Genomic DNA, 17,920 nt, shown 5'->3' with positions numbered 1-17,920 from the left:
CAGATGAGTATTGGCAGCTTGTGCAATGGTAATGCAGCAATATTTTCAATGGGGTGTTTGAGGAAGGAGAGAGAAAAAAGAAACAAATCTCTACATCGTTTCACATACCCTCTCTGTTTTCTCTCTCCAGTGTTGCTACAATATTTGAAGCAGCTTTGGTTTCTCTTTGTTTGAATCCTTCCTCACTTCCGAATTTCTGTCGTCGAGCTTTCTTCCTTCCTAGAAGTACAATCAGTAAAATGAAAAAAGAAAATCGTCAAGTATAAAGATTTTTCATCCGTTGGAATTTAAGTTGGCATGAATCAGTTATGCAGTGGCGTGCAGAGGGGGGGGGGCCGACGGTGCATTGGCCCCGGGCATCCATTGGATGGGGGCATCCAATCAGAGAAGGAAAAAAAAAAATTTTTTTTTTTTTAAATTTTTTTTTTTTTTTTTTTTTTATTTTTTTTTTTAAATTTAGATTACCCAATCATTTTTTTCAATTAAGGGGCAATTTAGCGTGGCCAATCCACCTACTCTGCACATTTTTTGGGTTGTGGGGGCGAAACCAACGCAGACACGGGGAGAATGTGCAAACTCCACACGGACATTGACCCAGAGCCGGGATCGAACCTGGGACATCAGTTCCGTGAGGCGGTTGTGCTAACCACTAGAACATAGAACATAGAACAGTACAGCACAGAACAGGCCCTTCGGCCCTCAATGTTGTGCCGAGCCATGATCACCCTACTCAAACCCACGTATCCACCCTATACCCGTAACCCAACAACCCCCCCCATTAACCTTACTTTTTTAGGACACTACGGGCAATTTAGCATGGCCAATCCACCTAACCCGCACATCTTTGGACTGTGGGAGGAAACCGGAGCACCCGGAGGAAACCCACGCACACAGGGGGAGGACGTGCAGACTCCACACAGACAGTGACCCAGCCGGGAATCGAACCTGGGACCCTGGAGCTGTGAAGCATTTATGCTAACCACCATGCTACCCTGCTGCCCCCACTAGGCCACCGTGCTGCCCCAGAGAAGGAAATAAGATAGTAATTTTAAAATTTCAGCGGTGATAAATCAATTTTTGGAGGCTCACCACACTGCAGCGGCAGTTGTTAGCCCTTTATTCCTTTAACATGGTGTACCCTTTCTGTCTAGAGAAAATGGTCCTTCTCCCCATCCCCCCACACGCATGCGGATGATGTACGTGGTGCAACCATCAAAAGCAACAAGCAGACGTGGCTGTTCGTTCCTGTGTTTCCTCGAGTCATAACTCGTCTTTTCTTCAGCTTTTTGTGCATCTAGATTAGTTCTTTTACCTACTCAGGTCAGTGAATAGCTCTAGAACAGGTGCAACTACGGTTGTTATAGGTTTTTTGGCGATATTTAATGAAATATTTATGTGGGATGTAGTAAGAGTGAAGCCTGGATGATCAGAGGACTGCTATGGCATTTAATCTCGGAATAGGAGACATTTATTCCTTAACATGCTAATATTCGAATACAGATACCACTAATTTGCAAATCTATGATATAAATTGCACAAAATTATCAGTGGAGAATCAGTGTGAAATAATTTGATACGAAGGAACAAAGAAATGAAATATGGTTTATCCGTCTGCAACTGACCGATTGTTTACCATTTTCTTCCCATTTTCTCATGCGTCTTACGGTTTTTGAGATAGAAAATGAAATGTTACGAGTATTTCGTGTACAACCGAGTGGAGCACAGAACAGGAAAAAAAAGAGGGCCAGAGTCGAAGAAGAGTCCCATCAAAGAGGGGCATTAGATGCATGGATAAAAAGAAGTAAAGAAGAAGTAGGAGAACCTGGAGAAGTAAAAGATGATGTGGGTGCAGAGAAGGATTTTTCTGATACATATTCAGCTCGGTCAGAACATAATACTCTCTCTCCTCAGTCTCGTTGTCAGGATGATGATCCATGTGACGAAAATAAAGAAGATATTTGCATATCTTTGCAAAGAAGCGATTTTGGCTGTTTGAAGAAACCGATTCCAGATCATTTGAAGATGACAATATTACAACATGGCCCTGAAAGATATCAGAATAAAAGTGGTCCATTTGCTGAGAAGGATGGGAGATCATTTTCCAAACAGTAGTTTGATAAAGTTTCCACAAACGGAGAAATTGTGGAGAGAAAATGGTTGTTATACTCTCCATATCGGAAAGCATGCTACTGTTTTGTTTGCTTTTTGTTTTCAAAGGAGCATTTGTCGTCTGTGTCAAACTTTGGAAAGGAAGACGGTTTCTCCACTTGGAGAAAATTAAATCCAACAATACCTGACCATGAGAAAAGCCCTTCTCATAGAGCTCACATGAGGGAATACCTGAACCTTGTAGTTCGACTCCATCATTCAACTACGATAGATGCTGAACTTCAACAGCAAATGTCTGCTGAAAAGAAAAGATGGAAAGCTATATCTGAACGGATTGTCGAGGTTATATCCTTTCTGGCAAAACAGAATCTGGCCTATCGTGGACATCGAGGAGAAGGAATATCTGGGTTATCAGAGCCAGGGGAGACAGTCAGTGAAAATACAGGAAACTTTCTAGCAACAATCAGACTTTTGGCCAAATATAATGACATCTTAGCAAAACACTTGCAGAGAGGGAAAGAGAAACCAAAAAGTGTCACCTATTTGTCCAACAGATTTCAAAACGAAATAATCAATCTTCTTGGTGAAACTGTCAAGAAAAATATAATTTCCGAAATTAAGGACGCAAAATATTTTAGCATAATGCTGGATTCAACTCCAGATATTGCCCATGAAGATCAGGTTTCTGAAATTCTGCGTTACGTTCATATTGATGAAAACAGAAAAGTAGAAATAAAGGAGACATTTCTGGGATTTTTTTCAAGTCAACAAGAAAGATGCAGTCAGCCTGGTAAATAAAATTCAGGAAAAATTGTAAGAAGACAAAATTTCCATGAATGACTGTCGTGGTCAAGCATATGATAACGCAGCAGTTATGGTTGGAGTGAGAGGTGTTCAACAAAAAATTCTTGAAGTTAGCCCAAAAGCTGTGTTTGTGAACTGCGTGAACCACAGCCTCAATTTGGCCTGTGTCCATGCAAGTGAGGTGCAACCTGTTGTTGTTACATTTTTTGGCATTCTAGAAAAACTCTTTACTTTTTTTTCTTCATCTACTTCTCGTTGGGAAGTGTTAAAATCATTTGTCACTCGGACTGTGAAAAGACAGTGTGACACAAGATGGAGTTCCAGCCATGATGCTGTGCAAGTAATCCACGAAGAGTGTGACAATGTTATTGCAAGCCTTCAACACCTGCTGGAAGGAGAATTTTCAAGGGAAACTAAATCTGATGCAGGATCGCTACTTAACTCTATTCAACAGTTCCCGTTTATAGCTTTATTAAATTTTGGTACTCAGTTTTATCATCAGTGGAGAAAGTCTCAAAACGTTTGCAGGATCCGAAAATGGGGTTCCATGAAGCTTCTTGTGATCTGAGAGGACTTATTCATATCTTGAATTTGAAGAATGACGAAATTATCCACAATGCAATAGATTTAGCCAATGAATATTGTGAAAATTGGGGAATACCAATTGCACGAACAAGGAGAAGAAGAAGAATGCCTGGAGAGTCAGCAAGAGATAGTGGACTGACGGCACAAGAAGAAATGAATAGAGTAATGGTAGAGATTGTGAACAGATTAAAATCTGAAATTGAAGACCGCAGTGTCCGTCTTCAAAGACTCAGTGACCGATTTTCTTTTCTTCTGAGTAGTGATTGAAGATGAACAAGAAAGAGAGAAATTAAAAAAGGAATGTTCAGACTTTGCAAATTATTATGACAATGATGTGGTTGCAATTCAGTTATATGACAAAATTATTGATTTTGTGATGCTCCTTCGAGCTGGAGGGAATAGAGTTCCCCCTGATCCTAAAGATGCTCTGGAGTCTTTACTGCAGTATGGGAGGGATGTCTTTCCGACGCTGTGTTTTTCATACAGATTACTGCTTACAATTGCATTTTCAGTCGCAAGCTGTGAAAGGTCATTTTCAAAACTGAAATTAATAAAAACATATCTGAGGTCTTCTATGTCACAGGAGCGACTGACCAACCTGGCTTTAATAAGCATTGAAAAAAAATTTCTCACAGCTGATGTAAAAAGTGAAGTAGTTCAGGTGTTTTGTGACAGGAGGTATCATTTGGGGAAAATAACTTAATAAATTTGATTGATTAATATTAAAATCGAATAAAGCGTTTATTTCATGTTTCATCTGTGTTTATATATTCAAAATGTTTTCCTTTCTCATAATATTTCTCAGTATATTAGGCCTTATACTTGAGTCTCTGGGGCATACAATCAAGATTTGCCCCGGGCATCACCAGACCTCTGCACGCCGCTGCAGTTATGGGAAGCACAGAGAAGGGGTAAGAAATGGGGAAGAGTTATTCAGAGACTAAAAACAAACCACAAAGATTTTGATCAAGATCCTACTCAATCAAAGCATTAAGCCATCTTCCTGCAACTAGTCAATTATGTTTACATTGTTTTCAATTTTGGACTTGGGTTTTGACTATTTTCACTGGTTGCTGGGGGCATCACCTAAAAATTAGAGGCAGAGCTTAAATTAGGAAAGACTTTCACACATGAAGGGTGGTAGGAGTTTGGAATTCTTCCACAATTGGAAATGTTAGATATTGTAAATGATTTTTCCAATGTAAATTTTAAATCTGAAGTTGACAGATATATGTTCATAAAATATATTAAGGGCTACAAGCAAAGACCCCATTTCGAATTAGGTCATGGACCAGCAATGACCTCACCAAATGGCAGCAAAAGAGGCCCAACAGGCTAAATACCTAGTCCTGTTCCTATGTTATTTTCAGCTCCTGCATTTTGATGCCAGAGAGTTCACTGTGGCAAAAGTGATTCAGAATGCACTACGCAGAATACAGCTGCAGTTATTTTTAGAGTCAAAATGACTTAGATCCTCTAGATGCTGATTTTATTTTGAGAATTACATTGCAAAACAGTGAAAGTTTTACTACTACCCACGAGCAAAATGATGAACGGAATTAGTGCTAAATAATTGTCGGCACAGCAGTGCCAGAAATTGAGCAGCTTTGCTGGAGCAGCATTCAAATCTGAAACTTTGAGAAGTGTTTTTTATGCTACTAGGTGAATCTGTGCCTTACATCAGTGCCAAAACAGTGTATTTGCAGAATAAACTTGAAAAACCCATATCATAGAATTTACAGTGCAGACGTAGGCCATTCGGCCCATCGAGTTTGCACCGGCTCTTGGAAAGAGCACCCTACCCCAAGGTCAACACCTCCACCCTATCCCATAACCCAGTAACCCCACCCAACACTAAGGGCAATTTTGTACACTAACGGCAATTTATCATGGCCAATCCACCTAACCTGCACATCTTTGGACTGTGGGAGGAAACCGGAGCACCTGGAGGAAACCCACGCACACACGGGGAGGATGTGCAAACTCCGCACAGACAGTGACCCAAGTAGGAATCGAACCTGGGACCCTGGAGCTGGGAAGCAATTGTGCTATCCACAATGCTACCGTGCTGCCCTCAGTATTATGACCTATCGCATAATACTGACAATCAAATCAAACATTTATTGTTATAGGTGTGAAGACCTTTAGCTTCAAAATGCTGAAATATTCATGAATTAAAAAAATAGGGATCAGAATTTGACCAATCATGGCCAATCAATTTCACCTCTATTACTTCTTATAATGCCAATTTTCTCTCAACACAATGATTCAGTTCTGTGATACCTTGTCCAAGTCGTCAATCTTTACATGGACCTATATAATACTCTTAACAGAATATTTGATCTGAAAGGACATCGCAGGCTTGTCTGATTTTACTCTCACTTAACATGCACTTTTGCTAACTCAGCAAAAATAAGAATTGGAACAGGGACCTTAAATCTAATACATTTGCACTACACCATTAGCCTTTTGGCTTTCTAAAGGACACTCCACTGACCATGATCATTTGAAAGTAATGCATAAATACATCACTATAAACAATTTTGAGCTTCTCTTTAAAAACCGTGGCCAGTCAAAAACATAATCAAACAATGAATGAAGTTACAAATGCACTGTCATGGACAGAATGTGTGCGATTTTTATTGCCTGTGATCAATGTGCCTTGTATGAGAGGTGTGTATTTTCATAGCCCCAGAGTTATGGCTGCGACTTAAATAATTCCAGCAGAAAGCTTTTTTGACAAGTTTAAAATAAAGAATGCTATTTACTTACACACTTACTAAGGCTGTTTAACAACATCTCACTTGCCTCATGCACACTATTACACACAAAGATTAGAGACAGATGAAGAAACAAAAAATACAATTGCCTCAGTCGCTTTTATGGCAGGCCTGTAGTTTCTTAGACGAGTTGATATTTTTAATTGAAGCATCAGCCCACAGGCCCTCATCTAGCTCCTCCTCCCACTTGCCCTTCAGTTCCTCCACGGAGGCTTCCTCCGCCTCCTGCAGTTCTTGGTAGCTGTCCGACACCTTCCCCTCTCCTACCCAGACGCCAGACACCACCCTGTCCTGTATCCTACGAGGGTCCTACGAGCGGGTAGCAACTGAAATGGCCCCACCTGTTTTTTGAGAAAGTCACGGACTTGAGGTATCTGAAGGCGTTTCCAGGGGGCAGGCTGAATTTCTCCTACAGCGCCTTCAAGCTAGGGAAAGTCCCATCTATGAACAGGTCCTCCATCCTTCTAATGCCTGCCCTATGCCAGCCTTGAAACCCCCCCCGTCCATCCTGCCCGGAACAAATCTATGATTGTTCCATATCGGGGTCCAAACCGAGGCCCCCTCCTCCTTCCTGTGCCTTCTCCACTGACCCCAAACCCTCAGCGCCACCGTCACCACCGGGCTTGTGGTGTATCGTGCCGGCGAGAATGGCAGCGGTGCCGTTACTAGTGCCCCTAGGCTGGTGCCTTTGCACAACGCCACCTCTAGCCACCCCCACGCCATCCCCTCCTCCATTACCCATTTCCTACTCATGGCCACATTAGCCACCCAGTAGTAGCTACAGAAGTTCGGAAGCGCTGGGGAGGACCGTCATTTTCACTGTCTGCACCTTTCCCGCCAGGGAAAGCGGGAGCATGTCCCACCTTTTAAAGTCTCCCTCCATCTGCTCTACAAGCCAAGATAGATCGAGTCTGTGTAGGGCATCCCAGTTCCTAGCCACCTGTATATCTAGGTAACGAAAGCTTCTCTCCACCATCTTGAGCGGGAGCTCTCAGAGTCTCTCCTCCTGACCACTAGCGTGGATTACAAACAGCTCACTTTTCCCCACATTCAACTTGTACCCAGAGAAGCTCCCAAAGTCCCTTAGGATCCGCATGACCTCCCCCATCCCCTCTAGTTGGTCCGAAATATACAATAGCTGGTCGTCTGGGTAGAGCGAAACCCGGTGCTCCCCCCCCTCCCCCGGACCAGCCCCCTCCAGTTCCTTGAAGCCCTCAGCGCTATGGCCAACGGCTCAATTGCCAGGGCAAATCGTAGCAGGGATAGGGGGCACCCCTGCCTCGTCCCTCGGTGCAGTCTAAAATACTCCGACCTCAGCCGGTTCGTGGATACACTTGCTACGGGGGCCTGATACAGTAGCTTGACCCACCCTATGAATCCCTCCCCGAATCCAAACCTACCTAACACTTCCCATAGGTACTCCCATTCCACCCGGTCAAAAGCTTTCTCTGCATCCATTGCAGCCACAACTTCTGCGTTCCCTCCTTCTGAGGGCATCATGATTATGTTTAGGAGCCTCCTCACATTTGTGTTCAATTGCCTGCCCTTGACGAAACTAGTCTGATCCTCATCAATCACTCCCGGACACAGTCCTCTATTCTAGTAGCCAAAATGTTTACTAGCAGTTTGGCATCCAGATTCAGGTGTGATATCGGCCTGTAGGACCCACAAAGAAGCGGATCCTTCTCCCTCTTCAAAATGAGCGAGATCAAAGCCTGGACATAGTCAGGGGGAGGGTTCCTCTCTCCTTTGCCTCGTTAAAGGTCCTTAGCAGGAGTGGGCTCAGCAGCTCCGAGAATTTCTTGTAGAATTCTACAGAGAAGCCATCCGGACCCAGGGCCTTGTCCGACTACATACTTTAGGCCTTTAACTATCTCCTCCAACTCAATCAGGGCCCCCAGTCCCTCCACCAGCTCTTCGTCCACCCTTGGGAACCTCAATTGGTCCATAAATTGCTTCATCCCTGCCCCTTCCACCGGGGGCTCTGACTCGTATAGTTTACAATAAAACTCCTTGAAGACTTTGTTGATCTTCTCTGGGCCCAAGACTGTGTTACCTGCCTCATCCCTAACTCCCCCGATCTCCCTGGCCGCCTCCCTCCTGTGAAGTTCATGCGCCAGCATCCTGCTTGCATTCTCCCCATGCTCGTAGACTGCCCCTTTCACCTTCCTCAGCTGCACCTCCGCCTTCCCAGTTGTCAGCAGATCAAACTCCGCCTGCAGTCTCTGGCGCTCCTTTAGCAGCCCCTCCTCGGGGGTCTCCACGTACTTCCTGTCTACTCGGAGTATCTCTCTCTCTCCGCCCACTCCCTCTTCTCTCGTTGGGACCCAATAGAAATCAACTCCCCTCTAATAACTGCCATCATATCCTCCCAGACCGTTGTTGCTGTTACCTCCCGTGTCGTTTGTTGTCACATAGTTTTGGATGCTCCTCCTTATCCGCCCACACACCTCTTCATCCGCTAGCAGTCCCACATCTAGTCTCCAGAGGGGGCGCTGGCCTCCCTCCGCCCTCAGTTGCAGGTCCACCCAGTGCAGGGCAAGGTCTGAGACCGCAATGGCCGAATACTCGACCCCCAGCACCCTCTGGATTAACGCCCTGCTCAACACAAAAAAGTAAATCCAAGAGTACACTCTGTGAACGTGGGAGAAAAAGGAGAACCCCTTTGCCCTTGGCCGCGCGAATCTCCATGGGTTCACACCCCCTACCTGGGCCATGAACTCCCTCAGGGCCCTGGCCGCTGCCGGTCTCTTTCCCGACCTGGACTTAGACCGGTCCAATGCCGGATCCAGGACTGTGTTGAAGACCCCCCCACCCCCCATAATCAAATTACTTGACTCCAAGTCCGGGATTTTACCCAGCATGCGCCTCATGATTTCCACGTCATCCCAGTTCGGGGTATAGATGTTCACTAACACCACCCGGGCCCCCTGCAGTTTGCCACTCACCATAATGTACCTGCCCCCCTTTGTCCGCCACAATACACCCTGCCTCGAACGCCACCAGTTTACTAACCAGAATTGCCACCCCGCTGGTCTTCGAGTCCAGCGCCGAACGGAACACCTGGCCCACCCATCCTTTCCTTAACCTCGGTTGGTCAGCGAGTTTTAAGTGAGTCTCCTGTAGCATAGCCACGTCTGCCTTCAATCCCTTTAAATGCGAGAACACGCGGGCCCCCTTGACCGGCCCCTCACATTCCACGTGATCAGCCTGGACGGGGGGTTAACCCCCAACCCCACTCCCTGCCGACTAGCCTTCTCCCTTTTTCGGCCAGCCACGTGCCCGCGCCCCCGCTCGCTCCAGTCCTCTCGCCGGAGGCCCCCAACCCGACTCTCCGTACCCAAAAGTTGGCTTTCCTTCAGTCAGCAAAGCAGCCCCCCCCCCCCCCCACCCAATCCCCTCTGCCAAGCACCCGCTTAACACTGATTTCCCCCCCATTATGCTTCCGTAAGTCAGCTGACCCATGCTGACCCCAGCCACTCCTGCCTCTATCCCCAATCTTACTGTAGTCCCCTCCCCCACAGGGTAAGAGAGCAAGCGCCATCCACATTCTTCCCATAAAACGAGAAACACAACCCGGGCGTTACCCCGCCCTCTGAAACAAAATACCAAAGGAAGAAAAGTGGACAGCTTAAATTCTACTACCAATCTTACGTCAGGCCAACACCCGGTTACACATACACCCCCAGGGCGTTTCACCCACATGCAGCTGTCCTGTTAGTTCGAGTCCAGCTTTTCATGTTTAATAAACGTCCACGCCTCGTCCGGCCTATCAAAGTAGTGGTGCCTGTCCTGCTTACCCAAAGCCTCGCCGGATGCAGCAGCCCGAACTTCATCCCTTTGTTGTGGAGGACTGCTTTAGCCCGGTTGAATCCCGCACGCCTCCAAGCCAGTTCAGCTCCCAGGTCCTGGTATATCTGAATCTTGCAGTTCTCCCACTTACTGCTTCGCTCCTTCTTTGCACAGCGCAAGACACGCTCCCCGCTCTCCTGCCATCTCTTGTGCAGGACCTCATGCACCTCCACCCTGACTGCCAGGCCCAGGATCTCGTCCTCATTGTCAGATACCTTTCTCTCCACTTCTTTGATCGCCTGCTTCTGTACCTTCTGAACCTCCACTATCCTTTCCATGGAGGCCTTCATAGGAGCCAGCATCTCTGTCTTCAGCTCTGCCAAGCAGCTTCTCAGGAACTCTTGCTGCTCTCTCAACCCCTGGGCCCACGCTGCTTGGTCCGCGCCGGCTGCCGTTTTGTCTTCCCGGACCCGTTCAGCTCGCTTCCCCGCAATCGCTCTCTTGACGGCCCCACTCCTGGTTCCCTCCATGCAGCAGTGAGGGGAATCTCTCCAGCGTCTCATGTCACGCCGGGAATCATCACCGAAGTGCTGCTGAAGGGCCCAAATGTCCGATCCCGGCGGGAGCTGCCATGTGCGCAAGTCGGCCTAGTCGGACATGGCCGCTACGCAAAATAGCAGGCGCCAATTCGACTCCAAATTGCGATTCTCCGTTACCTCAAAATGGCGTCAATGCAATTCATCCCGCAGGGGCCTTCCCGCAGCCCTCGGAACTGGACGGGGCACACAGAGTCCTCGCGAGGATGCCTAGAGCGAACGAACCACCGAGGGTGATAGTGATAAGGGTCCACCGCTTCACAGACAGTAGGTAACGTTTGCATATCAGCGGGCCCGACCCAGTACACTCCAGGATTTCCGCGATTCTCTACCTCCGATGTGCCAAGTTCCCGACGGCGCTGTTCACCTGATTTTAAAAATCGTGAAACTGGCATGATGGCTGCTGAGGGAGAGAGAGAGGGTATAGAAAGTGTCTAACATGGCCATAATGTGCTGACAGTAGTGCCGCTGGCCGGGGGGGGGGGGGGGGGGGGGGGCTTCTGCCAGGCCTGGGGGGGCAAACTAGCACAGAGCACCATTGCCGCAGCCGGCAAGGCAGCCATGCAGCCGCGGACACCGCTAACAGCCCGCTTTGAACCTGGTGCCATGGGTCATATAGGTGTCACCCCTGGGTGCCCTCTGACCCCAACCGACCCTTTAGCTGTATGGCCGCGCTCCAGCATAAACAGTGGCATCTTTTTGGCTGGGATAAGTGTGTGTCGAGTGTAATGTGTATGTGCATCTGCAGCTCGTCAGCCTCCCGAGTGTCGGTCATGGACCTAGCATACCCCGCGCTATTTTTCAGTGGAATAGTGTGTTCCACGCGGCACCAGTGCTAGCCCCTCAACGGTAGCTGAATCGGTCCAGGTGCAGCACCGGTTTTTCTGTCATAAAAGTCCACAGATTCTCCGTTGGCATGAACACTTGGTAAACATAGGGGGCTGGATTCTCCCTTTCTGAGACCAATGGGCACTTCGAAATTTACCCAGTCTGTGTTTGAATGAGATACCAGGGGGCTGGTTTTGCACAGGGCTAAATAGCTGGCTTTTAAAGCAGACCAAGGCAGGCCAGTAACACAGTTCAATTCCTGTTCCAGCCTCCCCGAACAGGCGCCGGAATGTGGCAAGTAGGGGCTTTTCACAGTAACTTCATTTGAAGCCTACTTGTGACAATAAGCGAATTTCATTCATTCATTTAAATTCATTTCATATCATAAAACAATGGCAGGTCAATGGAAATCCATTCACTTTCACCGAACACATATTGAATCTTTTGTCCATAATGAACCAGAAAGATGAGTCTGCTGGAATGTTATGGTCCTTTCAAAGGGATGTGTGAATTTTCTTGATGGCTGGGAATGCCTATATTATTTTAGGTATTGGCCTAAGTTTCAGGACTGTCTCGAGCTAAACCTGCCAAACGTCACATGTCTATTCTATGCAGACTGCCCAAGTCTATTCTATGCAGACTGCCCAAGGAGGTCAGTGCTTTCCTCGTATTCAAGAGGAAATTGTATAACTTAGCAAAAGAGAGAGAGTAGTGAGGAATTTAAATTTAATTAAATTCAGTAAACTTATCCAGCACTCATCAGATCTTTTGCATTCTAGCTCCTATTAAGTGATCGTTCAGATACTAATTTTCAGCTATCTTTGTGCGTGCTGTCATATAATTTACAGTGCAGGAGGCCATTCGGCCCACTGAATCTGCACTGGCCCTTGGAAAGAGCACCCCACTTAAGCCCAGACCTCCGCCCCATACCCATAACGCAGCAATCCCACCCAACCCCTTTGGACACTAAGAGCAATTTATCATGGTCAATCACCCAACCTGCATGTCTTTGGGCTGTGGGAAGAAACCGGAGACACAAGAAGAACGTGCAGATTCCGCACAGACACTGACCCAAGTCGGGAATCGAACCTGGGACCCTGGAGCTGTGAAGCGACAGTGCTAACCACTGTGCTACCGTGCTGCACGGCAGGTTCGACCACAAAGGATGGTGAACATATACGGTCTACACTTGAGGAAGCATGTATAAAGCTGATCCAAATCATGTACATTCTACAAACAGCAGTTCCAAACAGGGCAAAAATCACAGGACAAAAAGCATGCATCTGCGGGTCAGCATGAACTAATCTTAAAATCAGCAACTTGGGGTGGCATGCGGCGCAGTGGTTAGCACTGGGACTGCGGCGTTGAGGATCTGGGTTCGAATCCCGGCCCTGGGTCACTGTCCGTGTGGAGTTTGCACATTCTCCCCATGTCTGCGTGGGTTCCTCACAATCCAAAGATGTGCAGGGTAGGTGGATTGGCCATGCTAAATTGCCCCTTAATTGGAAAAATAAAAAATAAAGTAACTGGGTATTCTAAATTTATTTTTAAAAAATCAGCAACTTCAGTTTACCTCAATCCTGCTAAAATAGCATTGATTGTCCTCAAAATAGCAACTAAAATATTCAACAGGGCAGTGATTGGGAATACGATTAATAAAAAAAAAATCAACATTTCACTGCAATATAATTGTGGATATTTGAAATAGCCTCAAAATGTAGTTCTTTGACCAAGCTTTTGGTCACCTGCCACAATATCTCTATGTGGCTCAGGATCAAATTTTGTTTGAAAATGTTCCAGTGAAGCACCTTGGGAAGTTAAGAGTTCAAAGATGCTCGATAAGAGCCGGTTGTTCTTGCGATTACTTGCAAAACATACAAAAAGGGAATTATGGGGCGTGATCTTCCGGCCATGTTACATTCGTGCTCAAACGTAACAAGGCCGGCAAATAGCGAGAGAGGCCAAAAACGGGAACCACGCCAGGCGCCAGTTTGCGAAATTCGGAATCTCACCGTATCAGCACTTAAGCCCCATTTCCATACAATTAACGAGAGCCACCCGTCACCCAATGGCCTCCCCAGCTTTCCCAAAATGTGACTTATGAAATTAATCCTGCATCTTGGCACTGCCCAGCAATATTTCTCTGCATTTTACTTTGTGTTACAGTATACTATTTTACAAGTCATAAATTAGTAGATCTACTAACACCAGAGATACTTTCGCTAAGTGTCCCTCTGCTGTCTACAAATGCCGCTTACACACATATAGTGTCTGAAAAGTGATCAGAGGGTGACTGGTAGGGTCCTGCTGTAATGTCTAACATTTACAAGATCACGATTTGTGGGAAGTTTATACACATATAGGTCTGCATGACTGAGAACCCAATAAGGGTTTGACAACCTTATGGACAAAATGGCTGCAGCAGCAATCAACACTGCAAATAAATAAGGAGGGCAAACATGTAACCTCGAATATCCAAGACAAACTAAACTACTCATTAGCTCAGTAAATGGAAAATGCACGACGTTAACCAATTGGACTTGATAGCTCACAGGTTACAGCTCCATTAGTTGATATCAGCTGGGCAGTAGTAAATGCACCATTAGTCTTGGTGCCATTGGACCAGGGAGCAGGAGAAAAACAATACAGTTGGGGTTCTTACTAAAGATCACTATTCAGAGATCTTGCTGGAAGGCGTGGGTGTGTACACATTAAATAAGGACAAGATTCAACTAGCTCCCACCCTACTACCAACAGTTTACTCCTGATTATTGTTTAGACTCTTATGGGAAGAATGGTCACTAGGTAAAACAAAGTGAAGTTATAGATATGTATTCATCTGCAAAAAGTCATGAATATTTACAGATAAGGAAACATTACAGTTTCTATACTCTGGGGTGAATTTCCATTGGATATCGAAGCCTTGAAAGTGGCCAGGTCAGCCAAGAATCACCACCAGGTTTGGAATTTAGTCAACTTGCACACAAAGCATGAAAAAAAAATACATTTTTGGACGGTTTCGAGTTCAGCTTCTGCTTTTGGAAGGTTTCACTGGCAAATTTGGCACTTTATGCCCTTCTCATGATCTGGTGTAAAAATCATATACTAATTGTGTCATACAACCTCAATAATTTTAAGCCTGGTGCTGTGAGGCAGCACTGCTAACCACTGTGCCACCCTAGCATATGTTGGTCCTGGACTTGCGACTGTGGAGGAGTGTCTCATGACTTTAAAGAGTTTAATTTGACAATCGGCATCAGGTATACAAATGGTGATGTTGTCATACCACCATTGATGAGCATTGACAAATATGTCGCAAGGGGTTGTTGATAGCTTCACAAATCCAGGCTCTATTATCACCAGCAACAGATTACTTGATGTCGAGACCAACACACGCCGCGCAAAACTGGAACAACAGTGAGAACACCAAAGTGGGAGTCAATCGTGCCTGCCTCTTGAGCACATTCCTCCACAGCACCAAGTCCTGGACCAACATATATATGCTAGGCAGAAGAAAAGGCTCAACAGTTTCTACCTTCTCGGTCTCAGAAGTCTCCAAATTAATAAAAAGTCCAGGCAGCAGAAGAATAAAGAAACGTCGTTGAACTCGGAAGCCTCGAGAGCTCTGTGGCAGTCTCTTGCAGCATCAGTGGCCACTTCATTAACTACTGAGATGCTGACAGACATCCTAGGAGGGGGACATCAGAAACTAAGATGAGTGTTCTTGGAGGATCATGAAATAGCGATTGAGGGGACGATATCTTCAATTCGAGCGGCCTTGGCAAAAGTTGATGACGTGGTAAAAGTGCAGGGCACGGAGCTGTACAAGGTGGAGGTGGCTCTTTCAAGGCAAAGTGGCCAGATTACCTCTCTGGACGTGAAGATCGCGTGGGTGGTCGGTCGGTGACAACAAGACATTAAAAGCTAAGGTGGACAATATGGAAAATTGCTCCAGAGGACAGAATTTGAGGGTGGTTGAGTTGTCAGAGGGCTTGGAGAGTTGAGTCTGACAAAGTTTATGTTGTAGTTGTTCTGGAAGATGGTGGAGGAGGTGGAAATGGTGTCCCCTCTTGAGTTGGATCAGGCCCACAAGATTGCAGAGGCAATGGGTAGGGTGCTCTTTCCAAGAGCCAGTGCAGACTCGATGGGCCGAATGGCCTCTTTCTGTACTGTAAATTCTATCTATGTATGTAAAGCCATATGCTATTGAGCCACTGCATGCAATCATCGTGTACTTTCACAGTTTTCAAGATAAAGAAAGAGTTCTGCGGTGGGCAAAAAGGCATTGGGTCTCCAGATGGGGAGGCCATGTTGCGAGGATCTTTCAGGTGGAAAGGCCATGTTGTGAGATCTTTCAAGATGTTGGATTGGAGCTGACCAAGAGGCGTGCAGCATTCAACAAGGCCCAAGGTTGCTTTGTAATGAAGCAATGTTCGATTTGGCTTGGTTTACCCTGCGGACCTCCAAGTGACTTATGCATCAAAAGATTACTACTTTAAAACACTGGAGGAAGGGCAGCATGGTGGCACAGTGGTTAGCATTGCTGCCTACGGCACTGAGGACCCGGGTTCGAATCCCAGCTCTGGGTCACTGTCCATGAGGAGTTTGCACATTCTCCCAGTGTCTGCGTGGGTTTCACCCCCACAACCCAAAAGATGTGCAGGATAGGTGGATTGGCGACGCTAAATTGCCCTTAATTGGAAAAAATTTGGGTACTCTAAATTCATTTTAAAAAAGACAAAAAAATAAAACACCGGAGGAGGCTGAGGCATTTGTACAGAAACATGGCCTGGGCTGGTGAAACTGTGAATATATTGGTTGGGAGGATGTGAATCGTATTGGTTGGTAGGACGTGAATCGTATTGTTTGGGAGGACGTGAATCGTATTGGTTGGGAGGACGTGAATCGTATTTGTTGGGAGGATGCATGTCTAGGAGTGGAAATGTACTGTTTGGGTTTTGGTATGGTGTTTATTGGGCGTTTTCATAGAATTTACAGTGCAGAAGGAGGCTATTCGGCCCATTGAGTCTGCACCGGCTCTTTGAAAGAGCACCCTACTCAAGGTCAACACCTCCACCCGATTCCATAACCCAGTAACCCCACCCAACACTAAGGGCAATTTTGGACACTAAGGGCAATTTACCATGGCCAATCCACCTAACCTGCACATCTTTGGACTGTGGGAGGAAACCGGAGCACCCGGAGGAAACCCACGCACACACGGGGAGGATGTGCAGACTCCGCACAGGCAGTGACCCAAGCCGGAATCGAACCTGGAACCTTGGAGCTGTGAAGCACTTGCGCTATCCACAATGCTACCGTGCAGCCCCCTTTTGGAGCTTTGTACTTGGGCATACTGTGGAATGGGCGTTGTTGTTTATGTACCTTTCTTTTTCCTGGAACGATTAAAGTTGGATTTGGGCAGGGGGCTTTTTGCTCTGTGTGGGGGCCACCCTGCTAGCTAAAGTTAGTTAAGGGGAGCAGAGGATTCGGGGGTATGTATCTGTAGCTCATCCAGTTTCTTTTTTAGCATGAGCTTAGATGTTTTGTGAGGGGGTTAAATGGCCGGTAAAAAGATATAGGGCGTTTGCACACCGTCGGAACTTGAAAGCAGATGTGATGCTGTTGCAGGAGATCCATTTGCAGATTAAAGATCAGACAAGGTTACAGGAGGGTTTGTGCGGCAAGTATTTCATTCGGATTTAACACTAGAGCCGGAGGAGGAGTTTGCAATTGTGAGTAATAAAGTATCTTTCTTGGCGGCTAAGATTCTGATAGATCCGAATGGGAGGAACATAATGGTCACTGGGTCGTTGGCAGGTACTCCAGTAGTCTTACTCAGTGTACGTGCACCAAGATGATACAGCTTTTCTCAAGATGCTGCTGGCTTCTGTTCCTGATCTGGACTCGCCCCAACTAATCCTGGCAGAGGGTTTTAACTGCGTTTTGGACCCTTAGCTGGATAGATTGAGGCTGAAGTCTTTGAGTCCTTCCCAGGTGGCAAAAGCACTTTTGGCCTTTATGGAGCACATTTGGAGGGGGTGGGGAGGAAGAGACAGACCAGTGGAAATTTTACATGCACATTAAAAAAAAATTATTTTTCCTCTCGGGTACATCAGGTCTACTTTCAGATCGACTTTGTGATGTGTAGGTTTCTGCTCCCAGGGGCAGTCAGCAATAGAATCTTAGAATCCCTACTGTGCAGGGTGCCATTCGGCCCATTGAGTCTGCACCCATCCTCTGAAGGAGCACCCTGCCTAGGGTCAGGCCCCCACCTTATCCTCATAACCCAATCCAACGTTTTGGACACTAAAGGGAAATTTAGCATAGCCAATTCACCTAATCTATAATCATGATTTTGGATCATGCTTCGCATCTGGTGTATTTGGTGGTGGGGTCGGGTCCCGCTCAGCGCCCCCTGTGGAG

General features: G+C 46.4%; 1 protein-coding gene across 13 annotated transcripts in view; it reads right to left on the bottom strand.

Annotated features, from left to right (window-relative positions):
- LOC119979752 (PR domain zinc finger protein 2-like) overlaps positions 1 to 17,920 on the bottom strand; it is a 212,523-nt gene that overhangs the window by 14,099 nt on the left and 180,504 nt on the right. For 10 of the 13 annotated variants that reach the window (XM_038822363.1, XM_038822364.1, XM_038822362.1 and 7 more), the window contains one exon: positions 109 to 219. The exons of 1 other annotated variant lie outside the window; for it this stretch is intronic. In XM_038822363.1, coding sequence (XP_038678291.1) covers positions 109 to 219 — 111 coding nt within the window. Of the gene's footprint in view, positions 1 to 108; positions 220 to 4,450; positions 4,468 to 8,670; positions 9,011 to 17,920 lie in introns of those variants that run through there. 2 more of the 13 variants (XM_038822369.1, XM_038822372.1) reach the window with 2 other exon arrangements.

Source organism: Scyliorhinus canicula, chromosome 16 (assembly GCF_902713615.1).
Source record: "Scyliorhinus canicula chromosome 16, sScyCan1.1, whole genome shotgun sequence".
NCBI classification, from domain to species: Eukaryota; Metazoa; Chordata; class Chondrichthyes; order Carcharhiniformes; family Scyliorhinidae; genus Scyliorhinus; species Scyliorhinus canicula.
The sequence above is the reverse complement of the archived record's forward strand: the minus strand, read 5'-3'. Positions and strand labels throughout refer to the sequence as shown.